General features: G+C 46.5%; 1 protein-coding gene across 1 annotated transcript in view; it reads right to left on the bottom strand.

Moving 5' to 3' along the window:
• PLPP3 (phospholipid phosphatase 3) overlaps positions 1-21,655 on the bottom strand; it is a 47,118-nt gene that overhangs the window by 12,694 nt on the left and 12,769 nt on the right. The window contains exons 2-4 of the mRNA XM_075155695.1: positions 8,837-8,994; positions 3,797-4,080; positions 2,970-3,027 (exon numbers count right to left, since the gene is read on the bottom strand). Of these exons, the coding sequence (XP_075011796.1) occupies positions 2,970-3,027; positions 3,797-4,080; positions 8,837-8,994 (500 nt within the window). The remainder of the gene's footprint in view (positions 1-2,969; positions 3,028-3,796; positions 4,081-8,836; positions 8,995-21,655) is intronic.

The raw sequence follows: 21,655 nt of genomic DNA, 5'->3' as shown, positions 1-21,655 counted from the left end.
TACTTGATGGATACTGCTGGGCACTGCTGCTGTGCCGGGCGATGGGGAAGCCGTGGTCACCCATCCACCGCCACCAAACACCCAGGCAAATCCATCCCTACGGTGTAGGTGAAGCCCTGTGGGATGCGTGGGAATCCGGGGATCTTTTAATAGACTAAAGCTTTCTGGCAGCCGTCTCCATCAGGTGAGGCAAACTTGAAAACATTGTAATTCAGAATGGGCTCCAAGAGTGAAGCCAGGGAACGCCAGGAAAGGCGGGAAGTGACTTATCCTTGAAATATGAAGTATTGTTCAATAGGGAATGCAGGACGCGGCTGATCAGCCAAGTCTCTGCAACACACGCTCAGCCCCTCAAATCCCCCCACTCTGCACAGGCTCCTGGAAAACTCCCGGTACCTAAAGCACTGGCAGCAACGTGCCGCTGCACAGCCCTCGCTTCCCAGGAACCGGAGAACAGCCGTTTTGTTTTGCTTGAGATGATTCCCTGATTAAATCCATCAAACCCACCTCCTGCAGGCACTGGCATGGTGGATGCCATGTTTCTAACCAGGCTTCCAAAAACCCACTCAGCTGGGCAAGACAGCAGGGTTAATTTTGCATTAAATAAAATCCCTTTGGGTTATTATAATCTCATTTTTTTATTTTTTGTTTTAATTATTTTGGGGTATTATCAGCCTCTCCAACATGAGAGATTTTCTGCCTCCCTTTTTGTATGAGATTTCTCATTCAGGCTCTGGCAGCGGCCAGTGGAGAGCAGAGTGTTGCAAGACAAGTTAGAATCATAGAATCATTTAGGTTGGAAAAGACCTGTAATATCATCATTTCCTTGCCTCTGATATGAACCGTGTCACACCGTCTTGTCTCAAGTTGCCTTTTTCTCCCTTCAATTTATGACCAAACACTTGGTGTAATTTTTCCCCTGACTTTTTAAGGCACAAGGCAACTGAACAGCTGGTCAGATGAAGCCGGCTACCAACCTTATCCCAGTTTTGGGAGAAGGAAAAAAAATAAAATAAAATCATTCTTAAGGGACTGGGCATCAAAACCCCTCCATGGAGAGGAATAAGTGGAGCAGCCTGTTGTCCCAGATCAGGCAGGGAGAAGGGCAGAGGCTGCTGATAGCCCGAGTGCTCCCATATGGGGACGGGGAAGGGCGACAAAGAGAGATCAGAGACAGCTTTCTACGCCGAAGCGTTATGGCAGGAGCTAAATGCCACTTTTGAAGCCTGCTGCAAAGTTAAAAAGAAAATCAGGCAGCAGGCATTGATGCAAAGCAGTTTTGGGGTCTCCAGTGCACCTCCTGCCACTGGCCCCCCGGACACCGGCATTCCTGCTGTGCTGCCACAGGCTGTTTCATTTCTCACTTGCTCCATAACCGCTGGCTTTTCAGAAAAACATGTTAAAAACATGGTCTGCACAGCGCCCTGTGGAAACAGGGTCAAGCCCTGGCGATTTTGGGCAGCCACTGCCGCAGTGAGCGGGGTGGAAATACAGGGAGGGGGTGAGCGCTTGTCCAGCTGGGCACAGCCCCCCGGGTTTGTCCCCTACCCTGAAGGATGCTGCAGGGCATGATCCTGTGCAAAAGGTAAAACATCAGGCTTGGCTTCCAAAAAGGCCCAGGAGCAGCATCTCCTAAAAAAACACCTGGAAGGACAACCCGAATCTTGCTGAGTATTTGGAGAGAAACCACCAACAACTTAATAGGGACTGGCAGTCCTTGCTGTTTCCAGATGCCAGGCTTGAAAGCGTCTTGGGGCTGACTTATCTGACCGCCCGCGGATCTCCTCGGAAATAAATAAATTCCGGTGTGAGCAATGGTTTCCAAACTCAGCTCAGAAAGTTTTGGACGGCAGCGACTGAGGGCTGAGCCTCCTGCGAAGCGTCGCCGGGGCGGCTCGCCATTGTAACGTGGCTGGGAGGAAACAGCCAAAATGTTTACTGGAGAAATTCAAAAGTTTTCCAAGAATAAAAAAAAAAGGGAGAAATGAGGAAAGAATTTAATACGCCGCCCCCAACTGCCTGGAAAGCTTAGTAATTAAATTACAGAAATTGCTCACAGGGAAGGGGGATCCAGGGCTGAAAAGGCAGGAGGGAGCAGTGGTCATTTATCTTTTCAGAGGGTAAGGTAAAGGGATGGGGGGGAACCACTGCTCATAGATAAAAGCTCATGTTTAATGTTTTTATTAGTGCCATGCTGTTTCTTTGCTTGTTAGTCTGAGCTTACAGGAGATGGCTGGGGGGGGGGGAAGGGCACAAATCTTGAAAGGAATCCAAAACCTTTTTCCTGATCTTCAAAAAAAAAAAAATTTAAAAAAAAGAAAGCAAACCAGACACAAATCACTATCCAGAACCTCCCTACATGCTGCGTGCGGGTCCAGCCCCTCGGGGGTGCGGGCAGCGTGCCTCCCGCAGCCCCGGCAGGAAGCACCTTGGCAGCCGCCCCGGCCCCAGCCCCGGTGCAGGAAGGGTAGAGCCATTTCTCACTGACAAAGAAAAACAAGTCTCAGCCCTCCACTCCGGATCCAGGAGGGCAGAGGCTGCTCCACCTGCTCCGCTGGCACATTTGGGAACCAGCCTTTACCCCCCGACAGAGCTGCCACGGCACATCTTCCGCCTCCATCGATGCAACATTTTGGCTCGCCCTAAACTCTCCCCAGTGGAAACCACAACGTGGGGTGAACAAAATTGCGCAGGTCGTCCACAGATTTAGTGGGATTTGGATTTAATTGCAGCCTTGGCTACATCCCAAAGCTGCACAGCTCAGCTGTCATCCCAGAAGTCTCCATTCCAGATACCACCACAGGGGCTGAGAGTGGATCTTTCCACCACCGGCTTGTTCAGGCTCTTTTTTTCAACTGACCCTCTATCTCCGACGCTGACGGTGCTGTTATTGCTCCCGGGTGAGTGCCTCAGGAAAGGGGGACAGGGGATAAAGCAGCTCAATCTCAAGCAAGGCTGAGGTTACTTACCACCAAATACAGCATGGTGTAGAGGGAGAAGGACGCGTGCCCGGAGAAGAAGGATTTCCTGCAAAACAAAGCAGGTGCTAAGAACCAGGCACTATAATCTTTAGTAGTATAATTTTACACTTAATATGGTGACTTGCCTGCTGCTACCAAGAGGCTGCCAGAGCAGAGGGACCCACAACCCCCAATCTTTCGGATTATAAAAACCCCATTATCCGCCCCGCTCACTCGTGAGGCAGAAAGCGAACGGATGGACAGGATGCTCGCATTGTTCGTCCCTTCCTGGTCTACTCGTGGGACAGCAGTTATTTCCAGGATAGCCCGATAACTCATCGTCTCGCCTCAAATAACCAGGAAACCGTAAAGAAATAAGAAGCAAGCAACTTCTCCGGTTGCTTAATTGCGACATATGAAACACGCCCCTGGAAATGTCAAAATTGAGCATCTGATGGATTTGATAGAGAGCTCAAAGGGGATGCTGGCAGCCCTGCCTGCGTGGAGCCTTCTTGGAGGAGAAGCCCTCTGCTCTACCGCATGGGACAGCTGGAGCTGCTCACCATGAGCTCAGCTCTTACAGTGAATTCCCACATTGAGCAACCGCTCGGGGAAACAATAGTGTAGGAATAAAGAGAAAGGAAAAGAAATATTATTCGGCCAAGTCCCGCAATTCCCGAGGGAAACTGCCCGTCGCTGGCTGACAGGGTTACAGCCTTCGCAGAGAAAGCAGCATTTGCATCATCTATTGCTGGCAGAGAAACCCCAAGACATATTTAGCGTGAGACACCGTTTTGGGGGCAGCAACCCATCGCTTTGATGCCACGGGCCCTCACCTGGCTTCCTGGACCTTGCTGTCACTTCCCCTGCAGGTGTAGTTTTGGATGTAAACTCCCTTAGCGCAGTTGATGGTGGAGAAATCCAAATCGCAAACTTCCAGGAAATGCGGCCGCAAGCGCCCGACGGACACTTTGGCAATGTCTGTGAAGGACTGGCTGATGGCGCAGCCGAAAACGAAGCAGCCCACCTGCTTGTAGAGAGCAGCCACGTAGGGGTTCTGGATAAAGGAGCGTGACTTCTCCTTCAGGTAGTGGATACGGTAGAGCTCTCCCGTTATAATCTGCGGGGGAAACGCAACAGAGAGGTTAGAGAGCAGGAAAGATGCTGTGTAAAACCGGCCACGGGTGGCAAATGCAGGGCCAAGGCAGCTCTTCATGCTCCGAGCATCTCAAACCAGGAATCTTGCTTCCACAGCGAGGAAGGAGAGCCCATAGCCCAGCGTCTCTCCATCCTCCTCCTCCTCTTCCCTCTCAGGAAGAGATTGCACTGCCGAGATGTTGTTTATAGAAGAATTCGATAAACAAGAAAAAAAGCAAAGCTAGACTTTGGTTTAGCACGTTGGCATATCTTTACAGAAGTGAAATAGTTACCCCAGATCTATACCAACATAGCGGAAAAAAAAATTTAACATAAACCAGATAAAGAATTACTCTGTGTTTGGGAAGGAAGGGCCAGATCCACTACCCCCTTGTATCAAACTGATTTTGGAGGAAAACAAACGAACAACCTGTTTATCTTCTGATCCTCTCTGAAAACCACAAATGCAACAGAGGAAGATTCAGAAAGCCCAAAACTTTTCAGATTCTGGCCCAAAATTTGCTGCTACCAGACCCAACTCAGGCTGCTCAAAGCCTCTGTAAATGCCAGCTATTTCTGGGCATTTCAAGGGGTCTTGCCATTGCATGGCAGCAAATTATGTATTTCTTGTGACAGGGTGTTTGACAATATCACCATAAATCACGGTCAGAGAGCAGAGGACCTGACTTCTCATAATCCCGACTCTTAAAAGGCGGGTTAATGAAAATCAGGCTGTGAAATGAAGTCCAAATGTCTCACCTCTCCCAAAGAGGCAAAGGCTTAAATTGTTCTCCGTCACGTTACACACCTAGTTTTTCAGCTCCAGATTTACAGCTTTAGGATTTTATTCATTACTTTAAATGTTTTTATACCTGAGTAATAAATCGAGGCGGGTTTTTTTTCAGCCGCCCCCTCGTCCCTGCCCCTCTCTAGTCACAAGGACTGTGATATGTAAAATTAACTGTCAGGAGAAATGCCTTCATGTTAATCCCTTTCTGGAGCAGCCAGCAATATTCCTCCCGGCATGGCAGCCTGCCAGTGGCATGCAGGAGACAAGGCTCCCCTGCCTACCTTTTTTAAAAGCTTGGCACAACCTTTGGAAACTAATAAACTGGAAAAGTATGGCAATTAGACTAAGAGGAGATGAAGTTGTATCATTGTTTGAACTCACTCGTACCGTGGCTTGAAAAAACTACAGTTGACCTAAGGCAGCTGAAATTGCAGCTAAGCAGGCTTTATCAAAGAGAGATACAACTATAATAATAAAAAATAAAAAAATAAAGGCCAAGCTAGAGCGCTCTGCTACCATGCACAGAAATACTTTGGGTGGCTGCACCATCATTCAGGGTTTACATGTCACTGCCAAGATTTACTCTTGGAAATCTGGTTGTGACCAAGAGTTGTCTGGGGAGCTGCAGCTAGCCGGGTCCAGCGTCATTTTAATCCTCTCAGACTCCAAAGACCATGGTTTATTTCCATTTTGGACCACCTTCCAGTACAAACTGGCAGCCAGGAAATGTACTGGCATGAGAACTGCAGAAGAAGGTTGGAGCATCTCCTGCTCCTCTGGCAGGAGGCAACTCCAGGGCGTCCCAGATGGACACGGATGCTCCTGCACAAGGGCACGGCCACCGCCTGCAGCCTCCCAAAAGCCTAAATTCACAAGAAGGGGAGCCACAAGGCTCAAAACTTATGGCTTTTGCAGAGGGGAGATGAGCTGAATTAAGGACGACATCTGATACTGGCGGATGTGCCCTTACTCCAAATTCACAAACAGATCCACGTAAACCCGAGGCTCTTGGCCTGGAAAAGGCATGTGACCAACAAAAGTCTGGGGATTAATATTTTTCTCTCACCGTTGGTGGTCTGGGTAATTGCACACATGTAGCAGATTGTAAATTGGAGACTTCATTCCCTCGCTAACACACTGCTGGGCAGCCATGAACCCTCCCCGCTTAGCTAAAGCCATGGCTCAACCTTAATGAGAAGCTAAAAATTAGGTAAACTTGTTTTTTTGGCAGTGCCATCCCAGATAAAGCAGGAAGGTGAAAAACTAATGCGGCACAGATGTGCACAAACTGAAAGGACATCCTGAAAAAAAAAACGTCTTAAAGATATTAAGCTCTTCTTATGCTTTGCACTTCTGGCAAGCCAGCTGCATGGGACATATGCCGTGCCTATGTGACGGGCACGGCTCCCGCAGGACTGTCACACACATTTAGGAAAGATGGTCACTAGAGAGAAGCTAATATCAAACTTTTCTGTCTGTGAATGCCTCTTGCTGACATTTGGTTCTCGTGCTGATTTTATCATTATCATAAGGTATCACCAGCAATCCAATTAGCCTGTAATTACTTTTAGAGCTTTTCTAATCACTTATGTCCCTGGTGTATCATTCTTTGTGTCTAATCACATTGAAGCGTATCACCCTCAACTGTAAAACAATCAGCTAATCTGGCTGTGTAACTTAATCTAGGAAATTAATTTTCTCAGGTATTTTTCATAGGCTTTCAAGACCTGTCGGGTGTGAGGACACGAGGTGGCTCAGCAGCGGTACCCATACGAGGCTCAGGAAGAGGAAAATGTCACCTTCCTCTGGCCATCCTGGGGACCATCAACACGCTTCTGTGCCCAAGATGATCAAATTAACCATCTTCCACAGCAGGAAGAGCAGTCAGGAGAGATGTGAGAGCGCACAGCCCAGGGACACGAGCTTGTCCAGGGTCATCTGTGCAGAAATTTGCCTAAAGTCAGTAAATATATAGGTATTAAAACCAAATGCATATCCTCTCACATCCTGACCGAAGCAAAGGTCTTCACCTCTGCCTTTTACTTAATGAGCACTCTGAGTGTCCTTAAGCCATTTAAAACATGACCTGGACCTTTTACCCTGGGCTAGACTGCCCATGACGCCACGTAAGGCAAGGGCGTGAAATTTTGGCTGTGCCATCCAAAACGCCAGCTCCCTGGAAGTCCCCATAACCGCTGTCCTGTCTTGCAAAGGCAAACGTGAGCAAAAGGAGCAGAGTCAGTGCTTTGTGGATTTGGAAGGAATTCCTATTATGCTACAGTAATTCTGGTATCTGGGTTACATCTGAAAAAAGAGGTCAGGCTGACTTGAATTTTCCATGCACGCTGCCATAGCAAAGAAATCTGTTGCTTCAATTCCTCGTTAGCCATTTGTATCACTCAACAGCAAATAACTGAGCTTTTGAATTTACCTTATTAAGTTACATTTGTTGTGGGCACAGCGAAACATCTAATTCTTTGGGGATTTTCTTTCTCTTTTAATTGACCTGCTATTTCGTGGTAGAAAGCTGATGGATCACATAGGCAGCTGATTATGTTTCCAGTTTCTGTTCCAACTCCTGTATTTGCCACCGCCTCATTACTGATCAGAAGCACACTCCGCATGGAGCCAGCGTGCCGATAGCTCAGGCAGTAATGCGAAAATGAGAGGCTTTTTCATTTCATTTTTATGGCTTTTCCACACTCAGAGGTAATTCACCTGCAGGGTAAAATTCTGCCGTGTTTATAGAATTGGGGGTCTGGCACCTTTTGGGCTTGTTTTGAAGAGGGAGGGGGCATAGGAACAAAGCAGTTTTGGGGACCTACTTTGCTAGGTGAGTATATGTGGTCAGGAAACGATGGCGAGATCAGGAAATGATGGCGATATTCACAGCACGAAGCAGCAAGGCTGAGGACAAGGTATTACCAAAGCAGGCACCATGCCATGCTAAAATACCTATTGCCCATGACATTGCTCCTATGAGGAAAGATGAAAGCTAGGAGGGGAACAAGTGCTCCTGACCTCTCCATCTCCATCCCTCCCCAGCTGAAGGACCAAGAGGCAGGCAGCACCTCTGGGAAAGCACCTGAGCTGTGCTGGCAGCAGGTGAGAAGCAAAAATGTAGGTACTTTTCATAGGGGAATTTCATCTTCAGCTGGAAGTGTTTAACCAACCAGGAGATAGCCCTTGCCTTCTGCCCCAGCACCAGACACGTGCTGGCATAAGGAGGCTCAGCTCCATGGGTTGAATTCAGCTTTTTGGCTGACATATAAAGCTCTCACCGTGCAATCGTTTCCTAGCACAGCTCTAGGAAACCTGGCAGGAAAAGAGAAATGAGGAGGCATTGGGAAGGTGGTGTATTAACTACTTTTTACAGTGAGGACTCTGGGAATACGCTCCCCGTGGAAGGTTTTAATTGTCTTTTTAACATGGCTGTAATATACAATCTCTTAAAAATCTAATACTAACCTGTGAAACTTTTCCAGGCACTGGTTAGCTGAAAAGATGTATCTTTTTTTTTTTTTTTTTTTTAAACCTTGTAAAATAGGCAAATACCAAGAGTTATTTGAATAGGGACAAACGATGCCAAGTCTTTATTGACACTCAAGTCTTTTTGCTTCTACTCTGAACTCCTACCGGAGGGTGAAAAAGCTCTTGTGGAGCTCACAGACTTGCCCAAACAGCTTTGGGCCTGTTTACGGGCTTCAAGAATAATCTCATTTCTCCCATTACAAGCTTTCATTTGCAAATGTTTATTGCTCCACGCTCACGCGGAAGTCAGATAATCGCAGAGGAGATGTGCACCTCAATAGGTAGCACGGACACACCGACAAGACTGCGTTAAACCCCCAACGCCGACAGGATGTTGGTGCCATCGTCTAAAGAGGTGACAAAAAGCCATCGAGGATGCCCAAGGGACAGGAAAGGAAGTTTCGGAGATGGTACTTACGGCGAGGATGGCGATGAGGATGCCTGCAGCACACAGCACTGCGTCATTGATCGTCTCCATCGTCTTCACCGGGTACCTGATGCTGTCATCATCGCAGTAGAAGCCCCGCTGGTAGGGCTGGATTGTGCTCGTTTCAATGATGAGGAAGGGCAACCCAGCTAGAAAGAAGGGGAAACAATAACCAAACCCATCAGCAATACAGACAAACACAAGCAACTCGCCAAAAAAAAAAAAAAGACCCAACTAGAAAACCCCTTGCAAACCACACAGCCCCGTTCCTGGTGCTTTTCTTTTCATATTGCTATCTTTCCAAAGAGAATAGCATTGGGATTTGTTTTTCCAAGTTGCTCTTGCAGGGAAAAAGCTTCTCCTCTGTTATGGTTATCAGATGTCTGCACTGCCTGGTTTCAGTTAAGCCTTGTGCATAGCAAATATTAACTTACAGGAACGGACCCCTAAAGCAATCCCTCTGCAAAAAGCCGTGAAAACGAATCTGGCACTTTTCTCCGGGGAGGGCCCGATGCTCTGCTGAGCGCCCCGTGGCAGGGCAGCCCAGAGCTCTGCAAATAAACGCTGGAGGATCGAGTATCAGCACAGCTTCTCCTACCTGGTCAGCCCAGCTACACTCCATCCCCATTACTTTTATGCCTTTGAAGCCTTCCTTGGCTCCCTCCTCTCTGTATTTACAGGGTATATGTATGTTTGTACCTAATAATGCCATAAGACATGTGCTTTGAGCAGCTGTGGGACACCCATCCGTGCAAGGGGAACCTGAGCACGCACCCAGCCAGCCCATCCACAAGAGCTGCTGAACTCCCATCGGAGCCTGTTCACCTTCAATCACATTAAAGCCACGTGAAATCTGTTTTTAAACGCTGTTTGTGAACCCTCTGTGCAGGAGACCTGCGTCTGCACAGCTCGGCTGGACCTTTGCACCATGCATGGAGCAGATGTGCTCAAAAACACGGGGTGATGGGTTAGGGGACACACTATGGAAGGGACACCTCGAAATTGCTGCACGTCTGTAACTCCATATTCTTGTCTTTCAGAGAAATACAGCGTTGCCTCAAACCTGGAAGGAGAGCCCTGGAAGGGTATTTCCCAGCCACGATGTTACCTTACGCAGGGCACCCTCCTTCCCTTCGCCTCAGTTTCCCCATCCATCTTTGCTATTAAGCCCGTCACCGAGAGGAACGGTACATCCCCACCAAAACAAGCCCCAGATTCCCTGAAACCCGTGTTCAGAGTAAATCACAAACCACAAGGTAGAGGAAACCCGCCTCCCACTTGCAGAGCGAAACCCAGGTGAGGGAAAAACAAACGCACAGCGGTTCAAACTGTCCTTGGGCCAAGACAACAGGACTCACACCCAGATCCTACAGAAAGCACTAGGGAATATTTGTCGACCACTAACTTGCTTAAGTATCTGTGGGTTTGTTTACACAGCGAGAAGTCTAAGACATCAGAGGGGTTTTTCTTTCTAAAATTAAAAAAGAAAAGAAAATAAAAAATAAAGTGCTGTTGGGTTCGACCAAAATTTGTCCATGGTACATTTTTAGCCATCACGATCTGCTAGATGTGATTAGCAAAGGTATCATCCAGGGAGTTAAAAAGTGTCATCAAAATAACGTTCCCCATCTCCACGTGAACTACTTTCTGTATTTCACTTTGCGCAATCCGTTTTGGCTCCTTTTCCTATATGTTAATAGGCTTGCCTAATCCAGGATTATTAGGGGGCTTTGTTAGTCTTAAGAAAAAGGAAAGTCTCCATCATCTGTGAGCAGGGCGAACCACACACAGACCTGAAGCCTCTCAGGTACCCAAGAGCAGCCAGGGCCACCGCTCAGGACCCCTTTCCGATCTTCTCTAAAAACTCGGGAAATGGGTTAATTGCAAGCGCTGGGCCCCGCGGTGCTTGGCAGAGCAGGACGGTTTCCACCACACGTGTGAACCAGCGAGGAAAGGTTTCCGAACCGCCTGCCCAGCTCAGATTTGGTAAATAAAATCGGACATTTCGTGTGAATCCAGTTGATCTTCATTCCACTATTTAATCGTTTTGATGCCTAGCCAGCTTGGCCCCAAAATGTGCCTCTGATGCCAGCAGTCTGATATTAATAGGCCACTTAAAAAATCCTTAAGTTTCCCAATGAAAAATTGCAGGAGAAGAGCTAACGTCGCTCGGCGCGATCCAATTTCACATGCACTTGAAGCAGCGGCGTAACAGTTGAACTCGGGGAGTACACATGCCACGGTTACGTGGCTTATTGTTATTTCTCCAGTTCCTCTTGTTAATAGCTTTCACATGACAGGTCTGTAAAACACATGTTCCCACAGACAATAAAATACATCTGAAAGCTAAAACTGGCTTTTAAAAAAAAAAAAAAAAAGACAGACAATAGTGTTCCTATATATTATGTGAACCCAGGAATAATAAAGATTTGTTTTCCCTTCATTCATTGAACAGCATGGGGTAGTATTTCCACGTTTCAATTATACGTACGCTTGCCACAGCTATAATAAGAGCATAACTGACCTATATGGTATACATTTTCTTAAAGCGCGCATAGGCAAGTTTAGAAAATCCAATGGTTTTGTTTTCTCTCCTACAAACTTGTGGTTTAGCGGGATATTGCCAATCAAGTCTTGACATTTTTCCAGCAAAATAGTAACCTCAGATTCCCTTTTTTTTTTCCCTTCCCCCCTTTTTTTTTTAAAAAACATGAGAAACATAAACATACTCTCCATAGTTGAACGGATATTACTTAGAAGACATAACATGCCTTTGATTTCGAGGGTTGGGTGAGAGGCTGCTCTTTCAGCTGTAATTACCCAAGGAAGAGAAGACCCCAGCCCATGGCGAACGGTAAATCGTCCTCAAGGTTATTTCTTGGAGGATGGGTTGACTAGGTCACCACCCACATTTTTTTTGGCAAGGGGGTTTCAGCACGGAGAAGCCTGTAGCAGTGCCAAAAGGCAGCCAGAGAATGGGTTTTGCAGAAAAACACTACAGATGAAAGTCTGGAAGAAGACAGAAAATTAAATGCGGAGAGAGATGCCTTTGGGATCCCTCAGCAAAACACCACAGAGACATTATTCACACTAGGAGATCTGCCAGAGGCAAAGGTATCAAGAAGTGGGGCTACAGCCCACACATCCTTGGAAATGGAAGGCAAGCAGCGTAGGGTTGTACCATGAAGATGGTACATCTGGCCTCATCACCTCTTCTGCCTCAGTCTACCTCTCCAATTCAGTGTTTTAATAGGAAATTCAGATTATGCATCCCTGGCATCTACAAATTCAACAGCTGAACCCCATAAAGGTGCCAAGTTTTCAACCTCCACTACTTCCCATCCCTACCTATGGTACAAAACTATTGAGAATACAAGAGGTACATTTCGGAAATCGGTAGTGAATGGTGACTTGCATTGAAGTGAGCAACAGACGTACACGGCAGGCAAAAACTTACACTGATTTGGAGGATGGTCACTCTTCTCCAAAAATGGTCCTATTTGGCCATTCCGTCTGTGGCTACGACTCACCTACGTGTACAGACCTACTGCAAAATCTTTAGTAACACTCTAGAAGGGCCTCACATCCTTCTTAATACTGGTATCTCCATGCTGAGAAATTACACAGCAGCCTGCGGACCATGCCCTAAGGCATGGAGGCAACCCTGGCGCATCCACGCAGGACTGCGCAACCAGAGGAGTACTGTTACCCCGTCTCACAGGCAGAGGAAACTAAAGCACGGAACAACAAAGGGATTTGCTTATTCCAATGCAAAAAAGGTAAATGGAGCTGATTACCTTCTGAATTGTAAGATCCACAACAAGGTGAAGGAAAGGTTTTCTTCCCTTATATAAAGGGGATTTTTTGCTTTAGTAACAGAACAAGGAAATCCCAACTACATGCTTTTATCTAGCTATGCTGTAGGAGATCAAACAGGACTCCAAACCATAAGCATAATAGAAACCTCTTGGGGGCTGATCCTGCCCCATCCGAGCCCACAGGAGTTTTGCCATGGGATCCATGGTGTGGAAAGCGGCTCGGCCCCGCTCCGAGCGGCACGGAGCGGGCGTGGACACGAACGAATTGTGCGAGGCACTGCGGGATGCCGTGGGGCTGGACATTGAAAAATGATGTTGCTTTTGTCGGGAGGAAGTCCAAGTGACTTGGTGACCTCTAACCGCTGGTGTCCTACGCTAAGATATCTCAGTGCAGGGTTTAAATTTATTTGTCTTCCCATTTAATAAAGCCAATCAAGTTTGGAAATCTAGCACCAAGGTAAAAATATTCCTTTCCTTGGTTAGCACCTTTATTAAGAGGCAATTAATAGGCAATAATCCTGGGAAGGCTGGCAGCATGAGAGCTAAAACCCCACCACCAAACCTAAACAAAAACCCTTGCAAAACCCCCATGTACTCTCTGACCAGCTTGAAATGTGCATAAAATCAAAAGCAGAAGAAAAAAGGGCTCTGTGTTGGGCACAGCACTTTGAATCTTAGACTCTTTGAAAAGTTGTGCAGATTTAATGGGGGAAAAAAATTTTAAAAAGGGGATAAGCTTTCGTTGGCCACGCATTGGAAAAGCTGCAGAGGGGACAGGAGGGGAAGAGGCATTTCTGCGGCGACCCACCCATGCAGCTCTCATCTTCCCAGCCCAGCCTTCACCTTTGCAGTAAATTAAACACCGTCACGGTCTTTTTTTTTTTTTTTTTATGTTTGGTTTTGACAGAGGTTGGGTTTTTCCACTAAATCTTTCTTCTTTCAACCCTGCAGGTCAGCGAGATGTTGCTGGCTATCTCAACAAAGCAATGGTAATTTCTAACACGCACTCTGTGATGTGTTTGGCTGCCAGTGTCCAGGCCCTGGGCATGTTTTTAAGGTTTCGGTGGGTTAGACATTTATCTTAATAAGTGAAAAAGATCATTAAATAATTTGGCAGGGCTGAGCAGGGCATCTAATTCCTCATTCAAGACACACTCGGTAAATATTTGGGTACCTACAAGCGACAGGCTTTCTATTTGAAGTACTTAGTGGCTGATCTTGGGTATATATAAACCTTATTTGGTTTACAACATTTGTGTATGTTTTAAAATGCATAAAAACTAGATTAGCCTGCAGTAGGCTTTTATTGGGGTTTTAAAAGTGGGCTTCCCAACTTTTAGAGAAGAATTGCAGCACTGCAGATCAGCCTTGGCAGCTGCCGCAAGAGTAAATGACTCTTGAAGCCAGTTGACATTATTTTTTTTTATATATATATATACATACACACACACACGCACACTTTATATATGCTATATATATATATATATATATATACAGAGATAAAATTTAATAACACAAAGAATAGAAGTATTTCCACATTTCCATCATATCAGGCATATGCTGACAATTACAATAGGGCCTGATTCTGCACCAGCACCAACAAAATGGATGGGGGAAGGAGGGGTAGGAGTTTGGTCAACCAAAAAATAATGTCAAGGGACCTGATCCACAGCCCAGAGGTAGCCAAAGGAAGGATACCACTGCAGGCTGGATTGGGCCATTACATTGAGATTTTCAAAGGTCTTAAAAGCGTCAGTGATGTGCCTCCTTCCCAATGGTTTTTGGCTGAATCTGGATACCTGATGTCCATATATTCGCAAGAGACAACTAGGCTAACATCAGAAATACCGAGTACCTTCAACTCTGTGTTTTATTACCTGCTCAGTCTTAATTGTTCTTCACCTTGGTTCCAGCAGTCCAGAAGACTGCTCTGTGCATCTGCCTGTATTTTGGAAACACGTCTAATATCTGTGTTTGCAAAACAGATTCCCATTCAACTCTATTACAGTTCCACTACTCTCAGCTACACAGACACGTAAGGATAGACAATTCTCTAAACAAACAAACAAACCCTAGACTTTACTGTAGAACAGGTACCTGCTTTAGAGTCCTAAAGAACCTATAAACAAGGATCAGCATATATTGCATTTCTCTGATTTGACCTGTTTGGAAAAGTCCTAGGACACAACCGGTTGATTTCTATAAAAACCAAGACAATAGTTCATTTCCTACTTGCTGTAGGTTCTCCCACGTAACTCACGCTAACCTTTGCACCTACCTGTGTCAATCTGTCTGGTGTCCTTCCTATCAAGAGGGTGTCATTTCAGTCCACTTTATTATTATTAGTTATATTTCAGCCAAATCATAGGAACTTCAATGTAAACCTCACCATTTTTAGGTCCATCAGCTGCTACAGAGTCCAGGAGACTTCCTAGTGAGCAGACACAGGTTCGTTTTGATCTAGACAATGATATTTTCTGGGTTCTTACTTTTGGTTTTTTTGTTTTGTTTTTTTTTTAATAAGAACTGGTTATTCAGGAACGCTGGGCAAAATGCCTTCTCATGCCTGCTACTGCAATAGCAAACAAGAAGAAAGCCAAGAATATTCATTTTCTATATGGACAACCCTATAACATTGATGACCCTAAGCTGCAGAGGTATTTGAGAAGTGCCTCTAAAAGGAACCAGCGGTGGTGGCAGGAATGACAGGTATCTCTACCTGCTGCCCAAACCCATCATCAAGAGGCAGACCCATCCTTTGCAGAAAATACAGCCCTGTGCAACCTGGCACATGCTTATTGACCCAACCATCCTGGGAGAATATTATAGAAAAGCTCTTTGTCACAGATACTTTAAACCAAATGTCAAATTATTCTCATGCACTGCAAATTCCTCTGGATTCGAAACCTCAGTAGAAATGCTTCCTCATGTGACTGGAGCACGACGTGCTAGCTCCACGCTCCGAGAGCTCCAGATGAACCGGAGTGCTGCCACTGGTTTTACTGAGAGAAATCCTGTTTTTTTAGAGAGTACCTGTTACCTATTTCCAGAGGTAAACGCCACGTATAAAGGAAGAAAGAGGAGAAGGGAATTCTAAGAAGTGTGTTAAGTTGTTCCTCCTGGGAGTTTGGCATGAGCTGATGTATTAAAAGAGCTTTATATTAAAGTGCACATATATTTTTAATACCTAAAAAATGCATTAATTAGAACAAAAGGGCTTATCCAAGCCACAATACCTAGGTGCATGTAAAATTCTGCAGTTGTGGGGTAAAACAGCTTTAAGCCAGACTGGCCGACCAGCAAAAGTTGGAGAGGGCGAATATAAAAAACATTATCAACGGGAACCCAGAGTCAGCTCCAGTCAAACATGATGGAAACAAAGCCATCATTTCACATTGTCTAGAGCAAGGAATAAAATGCGATACACTGTGAAAACCCCAATGCATTGGCATCTTTTGAGGCACCTCTATACATCCAAGTGCTTTAGAAGGTCTCACAGATATGACAAGTCTGACCTAGGATGACCCAGCTTGAATAGAGGGAGGAAAAAAAAATTAAAAATGTGTCTGTGAACTCTGCAATACTCAGGGCAAATGGATCGTGTGAAAAATACACTGCAGCGACTATTATGTTTTCAATTACAAACGAAGCGAACACGGTTTACTCTGCCGGTCAGCGGGGTTTGGAACGGTCCCTGCCTCGCCACGACTCCTCCGGGCTCTGCCTTCGAGGAAGGGCTCGGACCACTGCCCGGCCCCGGCAACACTCGCGCTGTGGGAAAGGGGCACGACACCCCATTTCTTTGGGGGAAATCTAGGAGCTTTCTTCCAAACCGAGGTAAGGGTGAGCAGAGCTGCTGCTCCCTTTCATCCACGTCATCCCACTGGCACACATTGGCTGCGTGAACCCTAATATTTCCCCGTATAATAACAAATCTGCTCCACTCCATCAACTTCTATTCAAGAGGAAAGTTTTGTGGGCTGTAGAGGTTGTTTTAATGTACAAAATATCAAGCAGAGACTCCTTATCTCAGCTTATTCCCCCCCAAACACCAGTCGGTATAAACCCTGGCCCCTTCTCTTTGCACAGCCACACCAAACCCTAACAAGACCGAGTGCAAATACAAAACTCAACCAACGTGATGCAGTCAACAAAATTCTCTCAATTATTTTTAAAATCAATAAAGGCGCAAAGCTTTTGAAGCACAAATAAAGCCAGTTCACCTGGTCAACATCAGGTCCCTTAAAAAAAAAAAAAAATTAATCTGCTGAACTTCCCAAACTTCCTTTCCCCCTTCCCAGAGCATCCCGGCCAGGCACTGCAGCTGTAATTAAGCACGTTTTTGGGAGCAACTGCCCCTGTGCAGGAGGAGGCAAAGCCTGTGTCTATAGCGCTGAAGCCTGCCGCGAGTAGCTTTCTGACCCAGTTCTGTCAATGTACCTATTGTAAATGCAAAATCCTTCTTCGGATTTGGAGCAGCAGCCACCTGCACAAATAAGGCCAGGTTATAACTCTGTAACCGAATACAAGCACTGAAAGCTTAAAAAGTTTGTAGTCCAAAAGCACTTCTGACCTCTTCCTTAAAAGTTCACTAATCACTTTTAATTCATAATTTATTTCCTCTTAATATACTTGCTTTATATAATACCCCCCTTTTTTCCCCCCCTCCCTCTCCTCCTTTCTTTTTTCTGGAAGTTCCCCAGGAGAAAATGGTATTACACAACTCCCTTGATTAACTGGAAATGAAACTTTTCCCCCTCAGTAGTCGAGATTTGGTAGAGTTTCCAGAATATAATGCACGGTACAGAGTGCTGAAAGAAAGGCAAAAAAACGTGAGTAGGGATGGAAATGATCCAAAGGCCCTTCAAGCGATGGGGGTTTGATCTCAGTGGTCCCTAGAGCAGAGCTCAGTAAGGCTTTGCCTATTCACCGGCAGGTTAAAAAGGTGTAAGATTATCTCTTTTCTCCCTGTATTTTGACTTCAGTTACTGCATAGAGTGGCATCCTAATGTATAACCACACATGATATAACTGAGATTGCACTGGTACCCAGGTAATATTAAAAAAAAAAAAATCATGCTCCTAATTAAAATAGCTTTGTATTATGGAGAGGACAGACTTCACGGGGGAAGGCAGAAGTGTGACGGCTGCCGCCTTGGCCATGCTGCCACCGTGCTGCCCGCAGAAGTTTGAGTTACTTTGGTAAAGCAGCTGGGAATGGGATACTTCGGTAGCAAGCCGTCACCTGCAGCGACAGAGGTGCCCACCCCACGCTGCTCGCAGGACAGGATGAATTACCTACCCTGACCCATCTGCCCCTGGACAAGACTCTATGAATTATTTGGGTCCCTGAAAGCTAAACAGAGATTTTTTGGGACAGCATGGTTCCATGCTGCACACCGTCTCAGACTTCTGGGTGTTTTTTATCCCCCTAAGAAACTGCATAGTCTGCAAATCCAGGTGATACAGCAGTGTCATAGCAACACCTAAAATTTCAGCACCCTCTTCTGCAAGCAGAGGGCCACCGCTGGCACAGGGGCCAGCCACCACGGGCATGTCCACCTTGTCACACCCGGTGTCACAACAGCCCCTTTCCCATGCACAGCCCAAACCTCGCCGCGACGGCTGCGTTGTGCAGCCAGGTGACATTCTGTAGCCCTGTTTCCTTAAGGGACGGTATAAATCGGGTCGGCACAGGCAACAGCCAAATCTCTATTCACACTGACTCAAGGGACACAACATGTACTGTGCTCTTTAAAACCAAAACTGGATGACTCCCAATTTCCCTTTCCAGCCCCCCTGTAACAATGCCATGCCCTGCTGTCAAGGAACGTGTGAATAAATCGGGGAAAAAAGGTTAAAGAAGCCCAAGGGAATAGCAGTCCCTTTTTCTTTATTGCAGTTAATTTTGACAAAGGCTCTTCTGTTTCCCCCTGCTTTTTTTTCGGAAGGGTTTCGTGCCAAGTTGCATTATTCCTCTTCACCATGGTACTGCCATGAAACCCGCCTGGTATGTTTGCCTGAAAATCGCAGGTTTTCATGGAAATTGTTTTTATCTCAACAACAACTCCCTTTGTCACCTCAGACATGAAAAGAGGAGGAGAAGGGCTCGGGCGCAAATCCAATCGATCCCAGCAACAAAACATCCACGGAAAAGCACCACAACCCTCCAAATCCAGCATCATGAAAACCTGCCCTCCCAACGAGGCAGAAACCCTCCCAAAACCCTTTTACCACCTCCCTCGTAACACCGATGCAACCTCAGACACGTGCGACGCGCTTTGCACAGCCTCCGTTTTAAACCCTTTGATGCTTGGGAAAAAGCCTGTACCATCGGTGGCGTTGTTTTGAAGGATTTTTAAATGGAAATAGTTTCTTTTCTTGCAGCCCATCGTGGCAACCGGAGCCCGCTGGCTCCCGTCAGCAAGGCAGGAGCTCAGGAGCTCGTAGGGGGTGTCCTCTATTTCCAGCCTATTTACCGCTCCGTTGAGAAAGGCGCCTATAGATGCTCTAGTTCTCAGATGGGAGTTTGGAGGGACTCAGTTATTCAACAAACCAACCCTTTCTAAACGCTGTCAAAGGAGTGATTTGATGCCTTTCAGTGCTTACTATACAAAACGCTGAAAGACCAGCGAACTTCAAAAGCCGCAGAAGCGGAGCTGGAGTTTGGCAGGAGTTCATTAGCTGCCTGTGTCCTTCTGTGTGTGGCTTGTAATTACATGCAGACCTGATGCCAAATCCTCATCTACCGAGGGGTACCAATTAACGTGCTGCTGGATGATTCACAGGTAGCTGATGTTGAGATTTATACAACTGGAGTGCCAAATATTGCATGCTTTTTTTTTTTTTTTTTTTAAGCTGGCCTTTTTTTCCTCTTTTCAAGTTACTGTACAAGTAAGATTTTGGCAGCAAAATTGGGATTGTCCAGCCTGTTCCCAGGCCACACGCTGGTGGGCCTGATCCTGCTGTCTTTGCACACCAGCATCTGCAGGGACATGTGCATCCCTTAGTGCATGGGCCAAGGGCTTGCAAGTTGAGCCACCTACTGTATTTTCCCTTTGTATAAAGCATACTTTTCTGCACCAAAGAGAAAAACCTCTAAAACTGAGGTACAATTTGCACTCCATACTTGCCATTCCTGCTGCTTGTACCCTCTTACTCCTACAGGTAGTAAAACAGTAACAGCAGGAGCTTTACCAGCAGCTGGAGAAGCTGAAGCAACAGCTACCTAAAAAAGATAATTCAACTTTGGGCGGGGGGGCGGGGAATGTATACAAAGCTGCATCTCCTGCAGGAAAATATAGCAGTTATTGGCTCCTCAGATGAAAAAAAAAAAAAAAAAAAGCCCTTCTTCTCTTACTTGAGATCTGCATCCCCTTGCAGCCAGCTGGCTCCCAATGCAGCCCTTGGCAATTAAAACCTTGGGAAGTCAAACACAACGGCACGGAAACGAACCTTTTGTTTTCCTGCTTTTTCATTCTTGTCTTGTGTTTGATCCCCAAACAGAAACGCAGGCACCGATTTCTCAAGCTAAGGGGAAACCATGGGCCCAGTGGAGCATCTTGGCACTGACTGGGAGTAGATCTCCAAGCAGGCTGGTTTGCCACCACCGTTGGCTTTCCCATGGAGAGCAGGAGACCCAGCCCTCATTTCCTTCTTCTTCTTGACTTTCTACTTTCCAAAAGCCAAGGCAAATCCACTGAACTTCTCCTCCCCTCAGTCTGCAGCATCTCGGTGGCCTCCTGTCCCCAGAGCCCCCACAAAATGAATAGCACATGAGATGGGCGTGATTTCAGATTTACTGGAGCTTTGATGCTCCTGGGCAGAAACGAGACTGTAAACAGGGGCAGCAAGAAGGAATTTACAGAAATGGTCAGCCCTGATGCAACACTGCTCCCAAAGGTACCAGCCACAAGACAGCTACGCACTTAATCATGGGTTTGGATGCATTATGGATATATGTATAACACCCAGAGACCCTCATTAGCAGTAATTTTGCTCTTCTTCCTTTACCTTTGTCATACAGCTTTCCCCAACAGCCAGTTTCTATGTTAATTTTTCTGACAGTTGTTCAGCACGCAGACACCCATGTCTCCCACTCACCCCTCCAGACACTCCCATTCCCATACATTTTCCTCTCTCCATAGGAGAGGCGGTTTTTCCATCACACTTCTTGCTCCCATACCATTGCAAAATGCCTTCAGCCCTGGGGGATAACTCAACGCCAGAAGGGCTGCGAGCACAACCCAACGCTCGCACCACTTTATCCTTCTAATAAACCTTTCACTGCATTTGACACGATACAGGTCTTGTCCAGCCATGAAAGCTTTCTTGCTTATCAGGAGAATTTTTTAATCAACTAGAAGGGAAAACACGGCCTGACATTTTATTACTTCCTTGCGCTTTGCTTTTAGATGTTTCGGTTTTCTCCAATTTGTACTCTTGCTAATCTCTTTAACTGGGGATCAGTGGAAAGCCTCAAGTCTTTCATGCCCAGCAGCTTCCCCCGGATAATTCGGAGGCAGGACAGGCAGAGGAGCATGGGGGCAGTGGGGGGGCCTCACGCTGGAGTGGGAGAAGAAGGCACCAAGCTCTCACACTCACTGCAGGTTCTGGGACATGGTTTTGTCCTGGCCACAATTACAAAACAACAAACAACGTCTGTGGGGAAGGGTCATAAGAAGTTCAGCTTTCCTCTATTAAAACCATCTGGTGCCTATAAAAAAACCCAACTGGTTGGTTGGGATGGTTGGTAGCACCTCCTCCCTGCTCGGTTCTTCCTGGCACTTCTCGAAAGCGTGGTGGCACTCAGAGGTGCCACCGCGAGGGACAGGGCTGCCGTGGGAACAGGGGGCCCGGTGGACGCACACCCCACTTTGCATCTCTCCTGCTGTGTGCAAAGTGCCCCAGCATCCATCTCATTTCCCTTCTCCTTATCTGAGCCAGGCCCTTCTTTAGGAGATGCCGTCTCCCCAGCACCCTGGGCTTCTGC

Source organism: Calonectris borealis, chromosome 8 (assembly GCF_964195595.1).
Source record: "Calonectris borealis chromosome 8, bCalBor7.hap1.2, whole genome shotgun sequence".
Taxonomy (NCBI): domain Eukaryota; kingdom Metazoa; phylum Chordata; class Aves; order Procellariiformes; family Procellariidae; genus Calonectris; species Calonectris borealis.
This window is presented reverse-complemented; position numbering and strand designations above follow the sequence as displayed.